Here is an 18433-nt window from a genome sequence, read left to right on the forward strand (position 1 = left end):
TGTGAATTGGTTGAATCACATTTCTGTTTCAGTTGGTGCGATTACATTGGCTTTTATTCCAGGTGCTGTTTCCACTGTGTGTGCACAGTTTCCTGGATGAGTAAAAAGATGTATAAGACGTATTAAAGTATTCCTGTCCATTTTTTGTGGTTTCAAGCCAATATGTATAGAAATTGTCTTTCTTTTGGAGCATTTTTTTGTTCTTGCTGTGCTCTAGCCAGAACCGGTTTGGCAGCCCTAGGAGTCCATGGTCATTCACACCTTGGACTCAGGCATGGAGGGCTGAGGTGAACAAAGGCAACTCGTGATGAGATTAGCCTATGATCAATGGGCCGTTGATGTCATCTTTCCTGTCCTCCACCTTTGGCAGTCCTGATTACAATAGTCATTTAGTTGTCGTTAAGGGTCCTATCACACTCTTTTGTATTAATCAAAGTGGGACAAAAGGATGTCTTTTGTGAAGCTCTGGTGCCATCACGTCTGCTGTTTCACTACAAAATATTTAAAAGATTGTTGTTTAATTCAGATTTAATCATATCTTCTCATATCCATATTTTGTTCTAATGTCACAAGTAATAATCAATAATTGAATTTAGGCTTTTATTCACATATAAACATTCATCAATGCACAAATTAGTTGTGGTAAACGGAAGCTCAAGCATGTTTGCTTGACGTGCGAGAACCAATGAGGTTCATTCTCGTGTTACGCAGCATGTTTGAGCTTCTGCAAGAAGTTTGTTCTTGCGCGTCAAGCAGGTTTGGTTAAGCTTCTGTTTATGTTCGCTGATCAATGTTTATATGTCAATAAATAAAAGCCTAAATTCAATCTGTTTATCATATAATTGATCGTGTCTCTTCAGAAAATGGACTAAACCACTCAATTCATATGGATTAGTTTTACAATCTCTTTATTAACTCTTTGAAGCGTCAAATTGGTAGTTACGTGGGCCGTCAATAGAGGGACAGAAATCTCTCAGATTTCATTAAAATATCTTCATTTGTGTTTCGAAGATGAATGAAAGTCTTACGGGTTTGGAACAACATGAGGGTGAGTAAATGATGACAGAATTTTCATTTTTGGGTGAACTAACCCTTTAAGGATTTTTGTTTAGAACTTTTAAGAGGTATTCAGGTACTCAAACGTCAAATTGTGGCAAGAGCCCAGACCAATCAATGTTTGGAAGATAAAAATAGAAATGTGGAGAGTGGTCGATATTTTTTCAGCAATAAAACTTGATTGGTGGCTTTGGCAAAGCCATAATCTTTCTTACAGAGCCATTTAGTTGAGAGAGTCTGTAAATCAAATGTTGCGGGTGGTGTAACCTCAATCTGTGTTCTCACCACTAATGCTGTCGTCTTACACTCTGAGTAATAATTCAAAAGCTTTGTCTTCAAAAATTAAGAGCTGCTGCCATGAATCATGGGTAATTAGCTTCACTGCAGTATCTCTTTTGTCTCTGAATCTCTGATCTCAAGCAGTAACATGACAGCTTTTCTGGCATTGTTTCTGTTCATCTATTGTAATAAGTGCCCTAAATCAACCCAGGTGGCCCAGTATATGCGGGTGTCAGGAGACCGCCAGACACTGTGCTCCAAAGATTTGGTAAGCCCACAGGGCATCACATCTGCTTGTTCTCGATCCATGTTGTCTCTGGTTAGAGGGGCAGGCTGTCTCACTGCAGCTGCTCCATTCTGCCACTGGCAGGAAGCCACTAATGAGATCGCTAACAGAATGACGCCAGAGACCTTAATGAACAACAACATGCGCAGGAGACAAATGAGAGAGCAGTTATAGAGGAACTGTACTTCAGTTCGGAGTAGAGCACAATGAGACTGCAGTCTTAAATCAGGACTTTGTTTTCCCCAACATTTCTTTTCATTACAGTCTTAACTGAATGCCAGTGCATGAGGAAACTCTTGACAGGCAGTGCTGCTTTATGAAATAGTGAGTAGATGGGAGTAGATGTTGACACATTTTCAGAAGCTTTGCAGTCATAATTTAAACGGGACCTATTATGCAAAATTCACTTTTACATGGTGTTTGAACATAAATGTGTGTTGGCAGTGTGTGTACACAACCGCCCTATAATAATAAAAAACCACCCACTCCTTTTTTTTAATCCCTATAGATTTTAAGCAGTGTCTCTGAACAAGACGTCACTTTGTACAGGCCCCGTCCACGACTGTTGACGGACACTGCCATATTAGCATAGACCGAGTGTACACACCGAGTTGTACACAGTCCGCCATTGTCTCAAAGCCGGAGCAGCTGTAGCGTCAAGAATGTCTCGTAAGCAATTGAGGTGTTTTGTTGTTTGATGTCTTCATTTACTCCTCTGACATCTGAGCTGCAGAAGACAGTGGATTAGTTTTATTTTTTTAAGGGAATGCGCTACAGATCTAATATACACATGCAATTTCTGTCCCTGCTGTTTACGAATACAGACATAACTGACTGTGTTTAGGTCAACTTTGTGTGTTTTTGTCAACTTTGTGTGTATTTGAAAGTTTAAGCACAATAAAACGTGAAAGAGAGCTTTCTTTTTTAAAGGGGACATATCATGAAACTCTGACTTGTTCTGTGTTTAAGTGCTATAATCAGGTCCCCGGTGCATCTACCAACCCAGAAAACGTGAAAAAGGACAACCCTGTAACTTTGTTTTGGTAAGCCTTTCTCTGCAAGCATGTGAAAAAAATGAGCCGTTCAGATTTTGCTCCCCTTGTGATGTCAGAAGGGGATCTTATTATAATATTACCACCCCTTAATCTGTATGTTTCCACCAACGGCGCCACCATTTTGTTTTCGCAAACAACAACAACAGTGTACCAGTAACACTGGTCCTAGAGTGCAGCTGTCCTGCACAGTTTAGCTACAACCCTGATCAAACATACTTGAATGTCTTTACTAAATTTCTAAAGATACGTGAAGGAAGGTGAGTTGCGTCGGAGCAAAACTCTGCAGGACAGCAGCACTCAAGAATGACCATCCCTGAGCTTGTGATATGTTTCAGCTATGTAAACATTATCACTGATCTGTTAACAGCTATAATAGTAAATCAGTCTCCATAAACTCCTGGCATCTGAGCCACTAAGTACGTAGTGGTGTAATTATATTTATGAGGCGAATGTGTCCAGATAAATTCAAATCACAGAACGTGCAAGTCATTTTACACCAGACTGCTTTGCACACAAGGGTCAGTAAAACACAGGATTTGCACAGAAGTTGATTCTCAAAGATGGATCGATACCAACTGTTCATGATCCAATTTCATATATATTTTGTGATGTTTGCAAATTGTCTGTGTTTGCAAAATGTTCTGAATGTGTTTCATTAGCATGTTGCTAATGTACTGTTAAATGTGGCTAAAGTTACCATCGTTTCTTACTGTATTCACGGAGACCAGAGCCATGTCTTTATTTTCATTTTTAACCCAAAAACGCTTGAGGTCTGTATTCATAAATGCATCTCCATTCTTGTTGAGTCTCTCCAACAATGAGTAGCTTTAGCCACGTTAGCCGTGCAGCACGCTATCAAACTCGTTCAGAATCGAATGTTAGCAAACATCCACAAAATACATGCCATACCTTTGTGATCATAAAGAGTTTGTAATGATCCATTTTGAGAGTTATATTTGCTGTGTGTGTGAGCTTCTCCTGAATTGGTTATGCCTCAGTGTATTGGAATCGCGAGCTTGTGGGGCGGGGAGCATGAGCTCATTTACATTTAAAGGTACACACACCAAATCACTGCATTTTTTATCCCAACCAAAAATAGGCAGTTTAAACATGGTATAATAAAAAATCCATGGGGTATTTTGAGCTGAAACTTCACAGACATATTCTGGGGATATCTAACACTTAAATTAGATCTTGTAATAAAGGGCATAATAGGTCCCCTTTAAGGCCAGCATGAGTTTGGGACTTTGTTGGTTAATTCCTGCTACACAGTCTGCTTCTCCCTGCCAGTGCTGTGGAGTCACTGTACTGTCTCTGTGTGCGTCCAGTGCTGTATGCAGTGTGGATGCTGGGACGTCTCTGTGTCCTGGCACACACACCTTGGCGAAGTGATTACTTGGCTGACACTCTGCCCCTTTTGCCTGGTTTGCCACGGTATTAAGAGTTCATGCCAGTGTGCGCACTGTAAACAGAGTGGAGTGTTTTCATTGTGTAATCTCTGTTTTGTTTCTTTCTAAAGATGCTGTGTGTTCCTGCATGGTTTAAAACCTTTTTTTTTTCTTTACTGAACAAACTATGGCTCTGTCTTTAAGTCTGGCAATACTGCTGCAACCAGCTGCAGTACACTTTTCATACTGCAGTTTATGGCATTCTTGTAAATGGGGAAGTGATTTGAAATGCTTCCACTTTTGGATGCAAAATTTATATTTTAGAATTATTGCATTCCCATTCTATTGCGCTTCATCTGTTTGTCACGAATGTGTGCACTGACGCTCCTTCACTGAAGTCAGAAGTTTAAAGGGGGGGTATAATGATATTTCATGCAATTCTGACTTATTTACACTGTTAAAGAGTTGGATTATCATACTAAACATGGCCAAAGTTTCAAAACACGAGTTGGACGTATGACGGAGTATTTCTGTGCCAGAAATACTCTTCTAAATCCTCACTAACTTCGGGGGTTTTTTTTTTTTTTTTTTTTTTTTTTTTTTTTTTTTTTTTTTTGGAGCTGAGAGTTTTGTTCTTACACATTACATATATGCGCTCTCGATATTTGTCATTAAAATAACCATAGAAACTGATAGTTTTTATTGGTTAAAATGAATGGAGAATATATTGTGTTTTTCCGTGGCTGTTCGAGCCCTTGGGATCGGCACTTATGGTTTCATAAACAAAGCCCAGTTCTATGCTGGATTTACAAATCGTTTGAAACTGAAAGATGGAGCAGTTACAGCGGTAATGATCCCGGTCATGAGTCGGAACCACAGGTGGTGAGTAAAACTGCTTCAAATGTCTGTTTTGTTGGCAATAGGCGCTTAAGTGCATATAATGTTAACAATACGAACGTAGTGAAGTTATAAATTCATTATTCATCATTCACTATACGCTATGTTCATTATAGTGATTCAAAAGTTATCCATGGATAACGCGATGGTGTATTGTGTGTGTTATATTTGTTTAGCAGACCATTGATAACTTGCAGCCGATCTCTACGCAAAAGCTGTGCGTGCTTGTGACAGCTCGTCACTCTATCTCCGCTCACAACGACACGCCTCTAAGCACTCGGCTGTTTTCGGAAAGACTCGGTACAGCGTATGTGTCTTTTATAAATATGATAAAACTAAAGACTTTTCGGCAATATGAAGGGATGCTATACTACTGTATAGGTACTTAAGATTAACATGAGATTGGCAGAAACTGTGTGTGATACCCCCCCTTTAATGAAGAGTTTTTATGGTGCGATCCTGATCATCTTTTCAGGGTGAGATTTATTATAATGACTGACTGACTGTACATTGTGTTGTTTTATATTGAGGTTGAAATTATTTCAGGGGTACAAAAACGTTTGATGGCAAAAACAGCTACATACTTTGCACCAACAGACAATACCTTTTATCCTTTTTAGAACATTTTGCACACAAAGCACTGATTTGCATCCTCTTACCATGACAGTATTTTTTGAGATGCAAGGTCAGTTCCTAAACCTCCATAGGCAGCATTTTATGGGTGTCACTGGCAAAATGAAGTCTGCTCCAAAAAATGGGCATCTTAATTTAACCCAGAATTTGTGTCATGTATATTTATGCATGCTTATATTGTGTGTTTATTCTTGGGTCACCTGTATTAAAACTTATCGTGATTTGATTCTCCTGAGTAGAGAACATTTTTTTATGTATTCCTGCTTGTGTAGAACATTTTAAATCACTGTTCTAGAAGCTTATGTATATTTTAGTAGATTTTGTAACTGAGCTGCAGTTTGCTAAAATGGAATAGCTGACTCATATTTCATAACCCTCATCTAATTCATAAGAAAAATAGGCCTTTACATGAGAACAGGAGTAATGTCAAGTCTAGGTCAGCTTTTTTCCTGCACCTAGTAAACAACATCTAGAAACGGGCCTCAGTTTGATGTGGCTCACGGTGAGCCTGCTGATGAAAGTGGTGGATGGTGGTGATGGTAATTTTGCTATGACGATCACAGTGATAGTCATAATGATAATGTTGGTATGTTTAGAGTTACTTTGGCAGAAGGATGAAGTAATTACTGCCATTCTCTCTCCTCTTCATGATTTATCAGCTGGTTGTGGTGATGGGAAATGGGTCGGCTTGAGTGTGCTAATAATCAAATGGGTGGAGCTGATGGACATGGACTTGAAAAAAAGGCAGATGTTCAAACCAATTTTCTCTCTCAACCCCAAGATCTTTCTTTACTCTGGACCCATTGTTAGTAAGTGTTGTTGCAGGTCATGGAGGAGAACTTTGCCAAGCTGTTGAGTGTTTATGAAGGAGTAGTTCACACAAAATGTACTCACATTCAGCCTGTTTTGTAGAAGTCGCAATGTGATTTTTATTTATTTATTTCAGGAGTATTCTGGTTACTTAAATACTAAGTTACTTAATTTTTTATGGGGGTGAATATGCCTTTCTTTCTGATTGAGCTGGCTCAAATTAAAATTGAGTCAGGTCAATTTCAATTCAAATCTTGCATAAGAACCCAAAGCATGTTAAACTCTCATCAACTCAAATCCAATGTTGAAGGGTTAGATTTCCGTTTTTCCCATGAGCTGATTAGAGCACAGACAGATTAGTGCTGCTAATAGGTGCGCTGCTGGTTAGTGTGTTTGCTTTAGTTTATTTGGATGCATTAATCAGGCTTTGCATTTCTCAGCATCATAGTATGTAGGATATGGGTCAACGCATTCTTTTATTTCTTTGTTTCTTTGTTTGGTTTATTACCAAACCAGCTAAATTAATTACCGTATACATAGGCCACTTGTGCTTTTAGGGGGCACACTTTAACATTTATCTTAAAGGTTATAGTTCACCTAAAATTTAAAATTCTGTCATCGTTTACTCATTCCAAATATAACTTTTTTTTTCTGTTGAACATAAAAGATTTTTTGAGATATGTCTCTGTTGAAATGTTTTTTTTTTTTTTTTTTGCTTTCTTTTTTTGCTTTTTTTTAATTACAATTGAAGTCAGTGGGCACCGACATGGTTTGTTCACCAACATTCTTCAAAATATCATCTTTTGTGTTCAACAGAACAAAGAAACTCATACAGGTTTGGAACAACATGATGGTGAGTAAATTGACAGAATTTTAATTTTTGGGTGAACTATTTTCAGGATTATTGAAGTCATTTTTACTAGGTCATTTATCTCTCTGCAATCTCTACACGTGAACTAAAATAATTTCAAGATAATTTATTTATTTGATCTTATAAGTAATCTTATATTGTAGCGTGATAATGTGCAGTGATGACATAACACACATTTAATATCTAGGCACTTTTATGCATCTGTAAACTTGACATGTAACACAAAACATTGATAACAAATAAAAAAAATCTGCTGCATAATCTTACAAATGGGCCAAACAAATTAACTTAGGAAAATTAATTTATCTGTAACTAATATTATCATGCATGCTCAATTTGTAAAATAAATGGTTTAGTTGTTTTTTTTTTTTGTTATTTTGTAGCCTGCATCTGTTCTCTGATAGCGGATGCTTTGCAAATTTTGCATAGTCATGATTGTTTCGTATGTTGTTTAAAAACAAACATCTAATACTGTATAAGCAACACTGGACAATTGGATAGATTAATATTTTTTTTCTCACTATGCGTGAACATGACTGAAATGAAATATTTTCTTTTACCTGTATCTTTTCTCTGCTGAAGATGTGAAACACTGTCTCTGTGATAGTGATGGGTTGCACACACTGAAATCATTTCACCAAGTTTTTTTTTTGTCATCCATCTCTTCCGGACATCAGGACACAATCACAACGCACCTTATAAGACATGATGTGAATCATAACCCACTACCTCAATATCAGCTTGAAATGCCAGCTCTACTTTAGAGCTGACCATCTCCAAAGTAAAGTTTCCATCACATGCACACATTGACTTCAGACTAGACTGAGATGATAGGAGAGAGGGCTCTTTGATCGTAATAGAGGTTTCATGAATATTAGTGAAGTGATAATTATGTGGTGTTTTAACAGAATTGGATACAGCACTAGTAATTGGGGCCAATGACATTTTAGTTCATGTAGCTTATTGTATCAATGGGAAAATATTTCAAATTAAAAACCCTCAGTCAGAGCCTCCAAACATTCAGCTTCATGGTTTCTCTTAACTATCACTATTCTCTGAAGCAGATTTTTCCTCCTCTCTTATTTGAACTACCCACTATCTCTTTAAAGCTACTCTCAAAACTGCAATTATCTGCAGTTACTATTTCACAAGCCTAAAGCATCATTATTAATTATAAAGGAAGCTTACAGCTGGAATGGAGGACTGGAAGGTGGCTCTTGAATGAATCCGAGAGGAAGGATATTTTTGCTGCTGATTACGTGATGTCTTCAGAGAGGCGCGAGTCGAGCTGTTAAGCAAGAAAGGAGCCCTTCAGTTGTTTTTAATGATCTGAACCCACACACATTCACTAACGGCCTGTATTTAGTGTTTCACAGACAGCCTGTAGAACATAATGAGTGTTCTTCTGCTGGAAAGCACATTTTCAGCAAATAACCAAATTGGTTGGAATAAAATAGCTCCTAGTGAAAGTTACATGTGCAACCACGTGAAATTTTCACAGATGCTGGTTCCCATTCTGGCCGACCCATGCGTTTACTCCTGGTGAGCACCAGCTGTGGGACCGTTACTGTCACTGTGCTATTGGATAAGGATATAAGACACTCGGATAGTTGCAGTCGGATTTGATGTGTATTATAACACTAGTAGTCCTAACTGTTCAGGCCTGTGTCATTCCGTGTCAAATCAACCAAATTTCGGAAACTTCCCCAGCTCAAATGTTTGATTTTGTTAATATTATTTTTTTCTGTAGAAAGACAAACATAAATAGTGACGAAAGCCAAAATATTTAATGTCACACATGTCATATATTTACTGAGTAATCCACTGTTTTGTAAAGGGGGGTCAAAATGAATGAATCAAATTTTCACCTGAGATTTTGAGCCAAATTAGAGGGGGGTAAAAATGACATTAGTAACATGGCAGCATCATTATTTTATTTTTACACATAGATTGGTAGGTCTATTAGTAAAATCTGTTGACTTCAGCAATCTTTGTTTCATTATATGCCAACGGTGACAGTTCAAAAATGGCAAAAGCACTTCTTGTCTTTTTTGCCTCAAGTTTGCATGCCTGTAACTCAAGAAGTATTAAAGAGATTTTAATATCCATTTAGATTCTGGTTCATAACCAACTGTCCTTTTGGTATCTGCATTTTAAAGGCCTTCAATGTTACAATCCCAAAGATATGGAGATCTTAATGTGGCTCCATGAGTACATTGGTAAATTGTAAACATTTTCAGTGGTCAAAAACCAAATGTGGGTCACTTTGCATACAGCTGATACTTTTTTTTTTCTTTTGAAGAAGAATATCTGCAGTACAAATAATGTTAAAACTAGAAATGTATCATGTTTTTCTATAAACTCAATTGCAAAGAACATACCTGTCTGAGTGCCATAAATATTCATTTTCCAAAGTTTGCATGACTGTAACTCTTAAAGTATTCAAGATATCTTAATATCCTTCTAGACTTTCCTTTTGAAATCTTCATTTTCAAGGCCCTATATAGTTCAGTCCCATAGATGTGGGGATCTCAAAGCAGCTACATGCTCAAATAGTTGAATTTTCAGTGATTAAAAACCAAATGTTGTTCACTTTGCACACAGCTGATACTTGTTGAATTTAAAGAGGAATGTCTGAAAAATAAATAATTTTTAAACTAGAAATGTATCTTGTTTCCCTCTATCAAAAGAATTGCATATTTAGTGTGTTGTTATGCTTGTACCTTGACTAGTTTAGGCCTGCCATGGACAGCTGACACCCAAAGCTTTTCACTTTCTTCATATTCTTTGTGGTGGTCAATTCACAGCAGTGACATAAATGAAGTTTTCCACTAAAATTACATTGAATTAGGCTACGTCACACAGTGAAAGCGTGCATTCTCATTGCATGTTTTTGTTTGGTTTTTGCAAAGTGAGTGACATACTTTACTAATGTCAGCTGACACATTGTTAAAGCTATAATTATAATATTGTAGTAGTAGATTGCACACCCTTAACCTTGATATACACAAAATGGCAAAATTTGCATAGATTGACATGATACACAATATATATCATCATACTGACCGGCCCTAGCAGAAATCTATTTACGTCCAGCACTGCCTTTGCCATTCATATTCAAATTGCAAATTAATATTGGTGTGTATTCAATAATAAACACAATGAAAAGAGCACCTCATATTACATTTCACAGGAAAATGGTTTGTTACGTAAGAACAGTCAGTGCTGCTCACATTGTTCTTTGAGAAGCTCTGAAGAAACTTTTCGGGCAGCTTTCCTCCCAAAATAGTTCACTCTGTCTGCATTGATTCAGGGAAAGATGCTAGATGTGTTCATCCTTTTCTCAGAAAGCCATAATGAAAAAGCACTAAAGAACATCTAAGATCGAAAAACAGAAGAAAAAAACTTTTGGTCAACATTTAGAAACTTATAAATAAGCAAAAGCTTTTGTCTCTTGTCTCTCAAGCTTTGTCTTTTGACAGATCACTGACCCTACACACTGTGGCAGATCGACATTTTCCCTCTGAGTAACTCCACTAATCCATCTAACACACACACATGGCCTTCTGTCTCTGACTGTGACCTTGTCAACACTTGTCAGCCCTCCCATGGACGCCATGCAAAGCCAGCGTTCACCTTACATCTTTTGTTCATCTCCTCTCGCATCCTCACCACCACAGATAGTCAGTTAAATTGATCAAAAGTGACAAAGACATTTATAATGTTGCTATTTCTATTTCAGATAAATGCTGTTCTTTTGCACTTTCTATTCATCAAAGAATCCTAAAACAAAAGTGTCTCCGTTTCCACAAGAATATTGGTTAAGCAGCATAACCATTTTCAACATGGATAATAATAAGAAATGTTTCTTTCTGCAGCAAATCAGCATATTAGAATGATTCCTCAAGGATCATGTGACACTGAAGTCTGGAGGAATGATTAGGGATGTGCCCAGAGCCAAATACCTTATTCAGAAAGGCACGGATAATGGCTTCAAAATGAATAACGAATTATACGAATAATAGAAAAATATTGGCAGACACAGTCACTCCTCGTGTTTGCTGGATAACAGAAATGCCACGTCAGCATGATATTATACATAAACCTCTAAAATAAAATCACTATGCAATAATGAGTGTGTGAAATGAATGAGTGTAAACTCTATGAATGAAATGAGTGCAAATCAGACAGTCAAGTTGCCCGTCTCTGTGCATCTCTCAGAAATCAGAGCTTAGCAAGAGTGATATCAGCTACAATACTACATCACATTTTCTGCTATTTGATAGGCCTATGTCTATTTAAAAGATTTAAACCTTGTATGATATGATACACGAATGAATGAAAATAAGCACAGAACGATCGCAAATCAAATAGCTGTGTTGCAGTCTCTGCACATCTCAGAAACCAGCTCTCTGTCAAGAGTAATATCAGCTAAGATATTACTACTTGATATGTCGAAATGTTTTAAACATTGTATGATATGATAGGCTTCATGATATTTCTCTGTCTCACTCTCTCTTGGAGACGGCAAGCATTTATGTTTCTCTATTGTTTTTGTATGCGTAGTAAAAGTTGTTTTAGGGCAATTCCATGCAAAGGTCATCCTTACCATGAAAAAGTTGTACCCTTTTTAAGTTGTTCATTTAGGTCTGTAATATACTGTATTAATTTTCAGAAAATTGCCTTGTTTATCCACTACATATGAGGTAAGCAACAAAGCTTTAAAAATTTTAAACCAACCATATTTCATGCTTTCAAAAAAGGGATCAAAGACCCCCCTTTTTAAACTTTATTTTAACAGTAAGCAGAAAAGATGGAGGCATGCAGATCAGCGGATCAAGCGCACATGAACGGATCTTCTCTTCCTCTTTGCCAGTTACAGAACGAAATATGAACATCAGAAGGCCTATGATACAGTACAATTTACAGAAGAGCATTGTGTCTCATTTCTCACTTCTCTCGAGATGTTGCGTTTTTACCTGTTTTTTAAATGATTAGCCTATTGATCATAATCCCGTGATCAAGTTGACAAAATAAAAATAAGTTTGCAATAATTTTGACTTGAGTCAAAATGGTCAAATTTTATTTCAAGACTTTGCTTTATACTGCGCAAACTAGCCGAAAACCATGTGATCATATAGACACAAAACTGACGTGATTGCGAGTGACAATAGTGTCAATCGGTTCATCTGAATATGGGAGAAATCTGCGATTTTTAAACCACTTTATGATAAACTTTAATATTTGTTAATGTATTTTGGCAAGCAGTTCTGTAAGAAGGAAAATCATGGTCTCTAAATTGATTCTTGAACAAAGCACATGCTTGCCAACATGAGAAATAGGTCTAATCCATAACCTTTTGCAATACAGAGTATAAAGTTTAGTATAAAGTTGATTAATTGTGCAGTCTTACCATACTGGTATCCCAGATTTCAATATTTGGTGGTTTAAATGCCTGTGAAAGTTTTAAAGGCAGTCTCTCTTGCCGCTTTTGGAGCAGTCACGTCCTTAACGGAGAACTGTCACATCTGTAACGTTGTTTTTTCCTCATAAATGCGAACACGAAAAATGAAATAATTATTATTTTATGCTCTGTGGAGAGCCAACCCTTCTTCATTCGGTGGGCAGTATTACTTTTGGTTCGCACAGTGTAATTCACAGATTTCCTAAAAAATATGTTGTCACCCAAAACTTAGTGGCTTTTTTTGTCACGTCCGTAATGCATGTATATTTCCCTCATCTAAAGTATAAAACGATTGTATAGACTGACATTTTTCTAATGTCTGGACTCCTTTAGTAAGGGATTATGAATATATAAACAGACGGTTCAATATGTTGGTATCAAATGCATTCTCTGAGAATTTATATTTCAAGTTTTGACTGCAAACGTCACGTCCATAATGCTGGAATTGCCCTTTAGCAATTTTCAACTACTGAGAATTTTCTTTCAACTTCCATGTTCTTTAATCAGCTTTTTTTTTTTTATATAAAGTCCAGCTCTTATTTGAGGTTGTGGATGATTGTCCTGACATAAAATAAGCTTCTTTTTTTTTTTTTTTTTTTTTTTTTAACATTTAGTAGTATTGTTTTAATTAGAAAATATTTCAATATTTATTTATCGGTTTCGGGAAAGGTCCCCAAGCTGGGACTCAAACTCGGGTCGCCCGAAGCACAAGCGCACCACATCTCGAAGCACTGCCTTCAAGGCTATTGCGCCATCATTTAGAAGTATTTTTTAGAAAAGACAGCTTTGCCAACACGTGAATAAATTACATTTTAAAATATATTCAAACAATAAATAGTTACATTTTAAATTGTAATAATATTTCATAATATTACAGTTTTTACTGTATTTTTGATCAAATAAATGCAGCCTTGGTGAGCAGAAGAGACTGCTTTCACAAATGTTTGAATGGTACTATATGCTGTGATGGCCTGTACTGGTAGAGTTTGCCCACTTTTTGTGATCTAGTTAATTCCCAATAGATAAAATACAGTCACCCTACATGTTTTTTTCTCATTGAATATCCTGTTTGACTAGGAAATGAGTCATGTTACAGCAGTAAAATCTGTTGCCAATGCTGTTTCATCTCTTCAAGTATGCCCAAGGGGGCTGTGTGCTTTTAATGTTGTTGGCCAAACATTTGCATTCACATGCTTGCATTCTGCCCTAAAATGCAGCAGCACATTTGATCCCTCCACAAAACCTTTATTTCAGTAAAGCCAAGCTTTACTAAATCACCCAGTGCCATTGTAAGGTTGACATAAGCCTACATAATGCCCGTACTGAGACAGTAGCATGCATTGACCTTCAGGACCTGCCACATAGAGAGTTAAACCATGAATTAAACATGAGCTCATCTGAGTTCTGTTAACAAGGACAATGGGGGTTTGGTGGCGGTTATTAGGCGGGATGTTAAACATCAGCTCTCTCTCGCTCACGCTCACTCGCTCGCTCTCGTCCTCTTTGTGCCCTATTTGCTATAATTCTGTATTCATAAGCATTTGGCATGCTGATCCCTGTTCCCTGTTGGTCAATAAGTCATTGCTGGCTGTAATGATGTACTAATCCATTTCTATCCTGTCTCTCTCTCTGTAGTGACGGGCAGCTGTCAGGATTCAGGATGGATGAGTTACAGGATGTGCAGCTGACTGAGATCAAACCCCTCCTGACAGACAAGGTAAGTTCTCACACACGCACACACATTGATACAAATGTCTGATTGAATGTCAGCGCTTCCCCTCTCTATCTTTAACTAAATCTCACCCCACCACTCGAGTTCTCTCACTCTGATTAGCAAAACTCGATCCCAGGCTCCTCGAGGCACTCGTCTCAGGGCCAGTTTCCCTTGGATACCGAGCTGTACCGGAGCAATGAGATCAGAGTGATGATGTATGAATGTCATCGGATCCTGATCTCAGAGTCGCTGAAATCACCAGCATCAAATAGAGCCAGAAATGAGCTGGTGTTAGAAAAGAGCTTGTGTGTGTACTGTCTAAAGTATGCATACTCTTTTGTTTGCTCCTTGTGGCTCTCTGAACTATCTTAGATTAACCCTGTAAAGCCTGACATATAAAGTAATAGTCAGAAAAATGTCTAATTATTTTAAATGGAATTTTTTATTTTGCAAATATGTACACCGATCAGGCATAACATTATGAGCACTGACAGGTGAAGTGAATAACACTGATTATCTCTTCATCACGGCACCTGTTAGTGGGTGGGATTTATCAGGCAGCAAGTGAACATTTTGTCCTCAAAGTTGATGTGGTAGAAGCAGGAAAAATGAACAAACGTAAGGATTTGAGTGAGTTTGACAAGGGCCAAATTGCGATGGCTAGACGACTGGGTCAGAGCATCTCCAAAACTGCAGCTCTTGTGGGGTGTTCCCGGTCTGCAGTGGTCAGTATCTATCAAAAGTGGTCCAAGGAAGGAACAGTGGTGAACGGCAACAGGGTCATGGGCGGCCAAGGCTCATTGATGCACATGGGGAGCGAAGGCTGGCCTGTGTGGTCCGATACAACAGACGAGCTACTGTAGCTCAAATTGCTCAAGAAGTTAATGCTGGTTCTGATAGAAAGGTGTCAGAATACACAGTGCATCAAAGTTTGTTGCATATGGGGCTGCATAGCCGCAGACCAGTCAGGGTCCCCATGCTGACCCCTGTCCACCGCCGAAAGCACCAACATTGGGCACATGAGCATCAGAACTGGACCACGGAAGAAGGTGGCCTGGTCTGATGAATCATGTTTTCTTTTACATCACTTGGATGGCCGGGTGCGTGTGTGTCGCTTATCTGGGGAACACATGGCACCAGGATGCACTATGGGAAGAATGCAAGCCAGCGGAGGCAGTGTGATGCTTTGGGCAATGTTCTGCTGGGGAAACCTTGGATCCTGCCATTCATGTGGATGTTACTTTGACACGTACCACCAGGGACGTGCACAGACATTTTGGGGGGCAGGGGCTCAAGTGGGAAAAAAGGGCACTTCTCAAAATTATTTAAAAAAAAATAAACAAAACGTTAAATATATTAACACAACTCGGATTTGCTTAACAGTTTTAATTCCCTCATACTCACGCAATTGTTTTATACTCAACAGATTTCTACAAAATAATCAGTTCACACAGAGACCATGGTCTTTTTTTGTATTCACTAGGTTTATCACAAGAGCAGGCAAAAGCAAAGGAAACTGCCACAATGTGCATGTTTTCTACAATACTATTTTCAACTCCACTTCCGGTATTGACACTTGACAGCCCAAAAGATATCTTTATTATGGTTCAAAACGCATGGCATAGCACATTAAAATAATTGAAATTATAATATGACATAAACTGCATTTGTATCAAATCAGGCAGATGCGTTGCTGGTGGACAAATTATTAACGCGGCGTTGAACACGTATAAATAATCTCACCCTTCAATAGACAAAACTTTCATATGTTTGTGAACATACATAGTCTACCTGAAAGTGATGCACGGGATTCATCTTGGGCTTTTTTACTTTTTGCGCTTCTCATTGCCAGACAGTTATCTTTTCCCGGGTGTCAGCCAGCAGCAAACATGAGGTGAGGCGGGGCACGCATGCGGGCATAAATGGCGTATGGCGTGTGGCGTGCGTTTACCGTAAAATGCATTTTTTTTTTCTATTTGTTTGTTAATATTAATATAGAATGAAAGCACTCATTTATTACAGCTTCTCTCGAGCAAGAAAAAGGGCAGTTGCTCGAGCCCCTATGTGTGTGCCTGTGTACCACCTACCTAAGCATTGTTGCTGACCAAGTACACCCTTTCATGGAAATGGTATACCCTGGTGGCTGTGGCTTTTTTAAGCAGGATAATGTGTCCTGCCACAAAGCAAAAATGGTTCAGGAATGGTTTGAGGAGCACAACAACGAGTTTGAGGTGTTGACTTGGCCTCAATTCCCCAGATCTCCAATCAAGCATCTGTGGGATGTGCTGAACAAACAAGTCAGATCCATGGAGGCTCCACCTCGCAACTTACTGGACTTAAAGGATCTGCTGCTAACATCTTGGTGCCAGATACCACAGCACACCTTCAGGGGTCTAGTGGAGTCCATGCCTTGACGGGTCAGGGCTGTTTTGGCAGCAAAAGGGGGACTAACACAATATTAGGAAGGTGGTCAAAATGTTATGCCTGATCGGTGTGTGTATATCTTTAAAAAAGTTTTGTATGTATTTTTGTTGAGTATCAGATTTGATGCCTCAGGCTATTATGGCACATATTGTATGACAATGAGAATATGGAACTCATACTTGAGGAGGGAAAAAATGCTATTTCATTCAAAAGAACCAACTGAGCAAAAATTTGCAATGTGCAGTTGCTAAGATGAAATTCTGATAGCTTGAAATGTAAATTAATGAGACACACAAACTGGAGCAGATTACAAAATTCCCTCTCTGGAATTAAACTCAGTGTACTTTGATTTTTACATGTACTCTAGGGTAAGCATACAGTGCATGTGACATTAATTTTGTCATAAGGATAGTATGTATGCAGCTCAAAGTCTGTACGCTCAACCCATGCAATTTTTTTAATTTATTTTTTTAGTTTGCACCAGGCCATTGTTTCACAGTCTATAAAAAAAACATAAGAGACAAAATAACATACAAACTACTGGGGACAGCAACAACAATAAACACTCATGTTGACTACCTGAAAAGAGACAAATAGCAGCCCTCTGGGACTTAACATTGGTCAAAAAATATTTTTGAGATGACATTTTCCCCAGGGTTTCTGTGGGTCTTAAAGTCCTAATTTCACAATTACACAAATAAAGGCCTTAAAGTCATTAAATGTTGCATGCATTGCAAAAAAAAAAAAAAAATGAATATCTTCCTCAGTATTTTTGTCTTTGGCAGATATTTAGGGGCCAAGCACCGAAGGTGCGGAAGCACCTATTGTAATCGTTAGTCGTCTTCTTCTTTTTTTCTTCTTCTTCTTCTTCTTCTTCTTCTTCTTCTTCTGCTCTTGAAGTCTATGGCAGCCCATAGAACGTATGCTAAGAAGTTGCGATAGGTTTGTCCAAAAATCATAAAGGTGGTCTTTTTAGATTCGGGGCATCATACTGAGTCGAATGATATCCAATTTTCCCATATCGGCCATTTTGAATTTAGTTCGAAAATACTGTATTTTATGAACGCATTACCGTATCGTTACAGAACTCGGTTTGGGTCATCAGCACGATGTCCTGAAGGAGCCTGAGAAGTTTTGAAACAGTGCCACCTAGTGGAGAATTTATTTATTTTTTCCTTTAATTGCTCACTGTTGCAGTTGGTCTGATGCTCACAGCAATGTCACAGCTTCATATTTTATGTTATTTTGCATCTCTAGTAAAAGCATCTCTTGGTTTAAGAATATTTAGAAATTTGCATTGGTAAACAAGACAAAAATACTGAAGAACAACACTGATCAGAAAAAGTAAAAGATATTTCTGTATTCTAGTGGTTGGGAGCAGAGATATTCAAGCTATTTTTTGTGAAATGAATTAACAAGTAATGGATATCTGTTAGGAGTTGTAATTTCAAACTCTGAAGTGTTGCTAATAGAATTCATTGTGTTTCTCCCTAGACATTCACATTTAGAGAACGTACTGACATAGTGTTCACCTTCAATTTATTCCTTACATTTTC

At 37.9% G+C, this 18433-nt stretch overlaps 1 protein-coding gene across 3 annotated transcripts in view; it reads left to right on the forward strand.

Annotated features, from left to right (window-relative positions):
- ndrg3b (ndrg family member 3b) overlaps positions 1-18433 on the forward strand; it is a 69456-nt gene that overhangs the window by 13136 nt on the left and 37887 nt on the right. For all 3 annotated transcript variants that reach the window (XM_051880766.1, XM_051880768.1, XM_051880767.1), the window contains exon 2: positions 14375-14456. In XM_051880766.1, the coding sequence (XP_051736726.1) occupies positions 14400-14456 (57 nt within the window). In that variant the 5' untranslated portion in view covers positions 14375-14399. The remainder of the gene's footprint in view (positions 1-14374; positions 14457-18433) is intronic.

Source organism: Ctenopharyngodon idella, chromosome 22 (genome assembly GCF_019924925.1).
Source record: "Ctenopharyngodon idella isolate HZGC_01 chromosome 22, HZGC01, whole genome shotgun sequence".
NCBI lineage: Eukaryota > Metazoa > Chordata > Actinopteri > Cypriniformes > Xenocyprididae > Ctenopharyngodon > Ctenopharyngodon idella.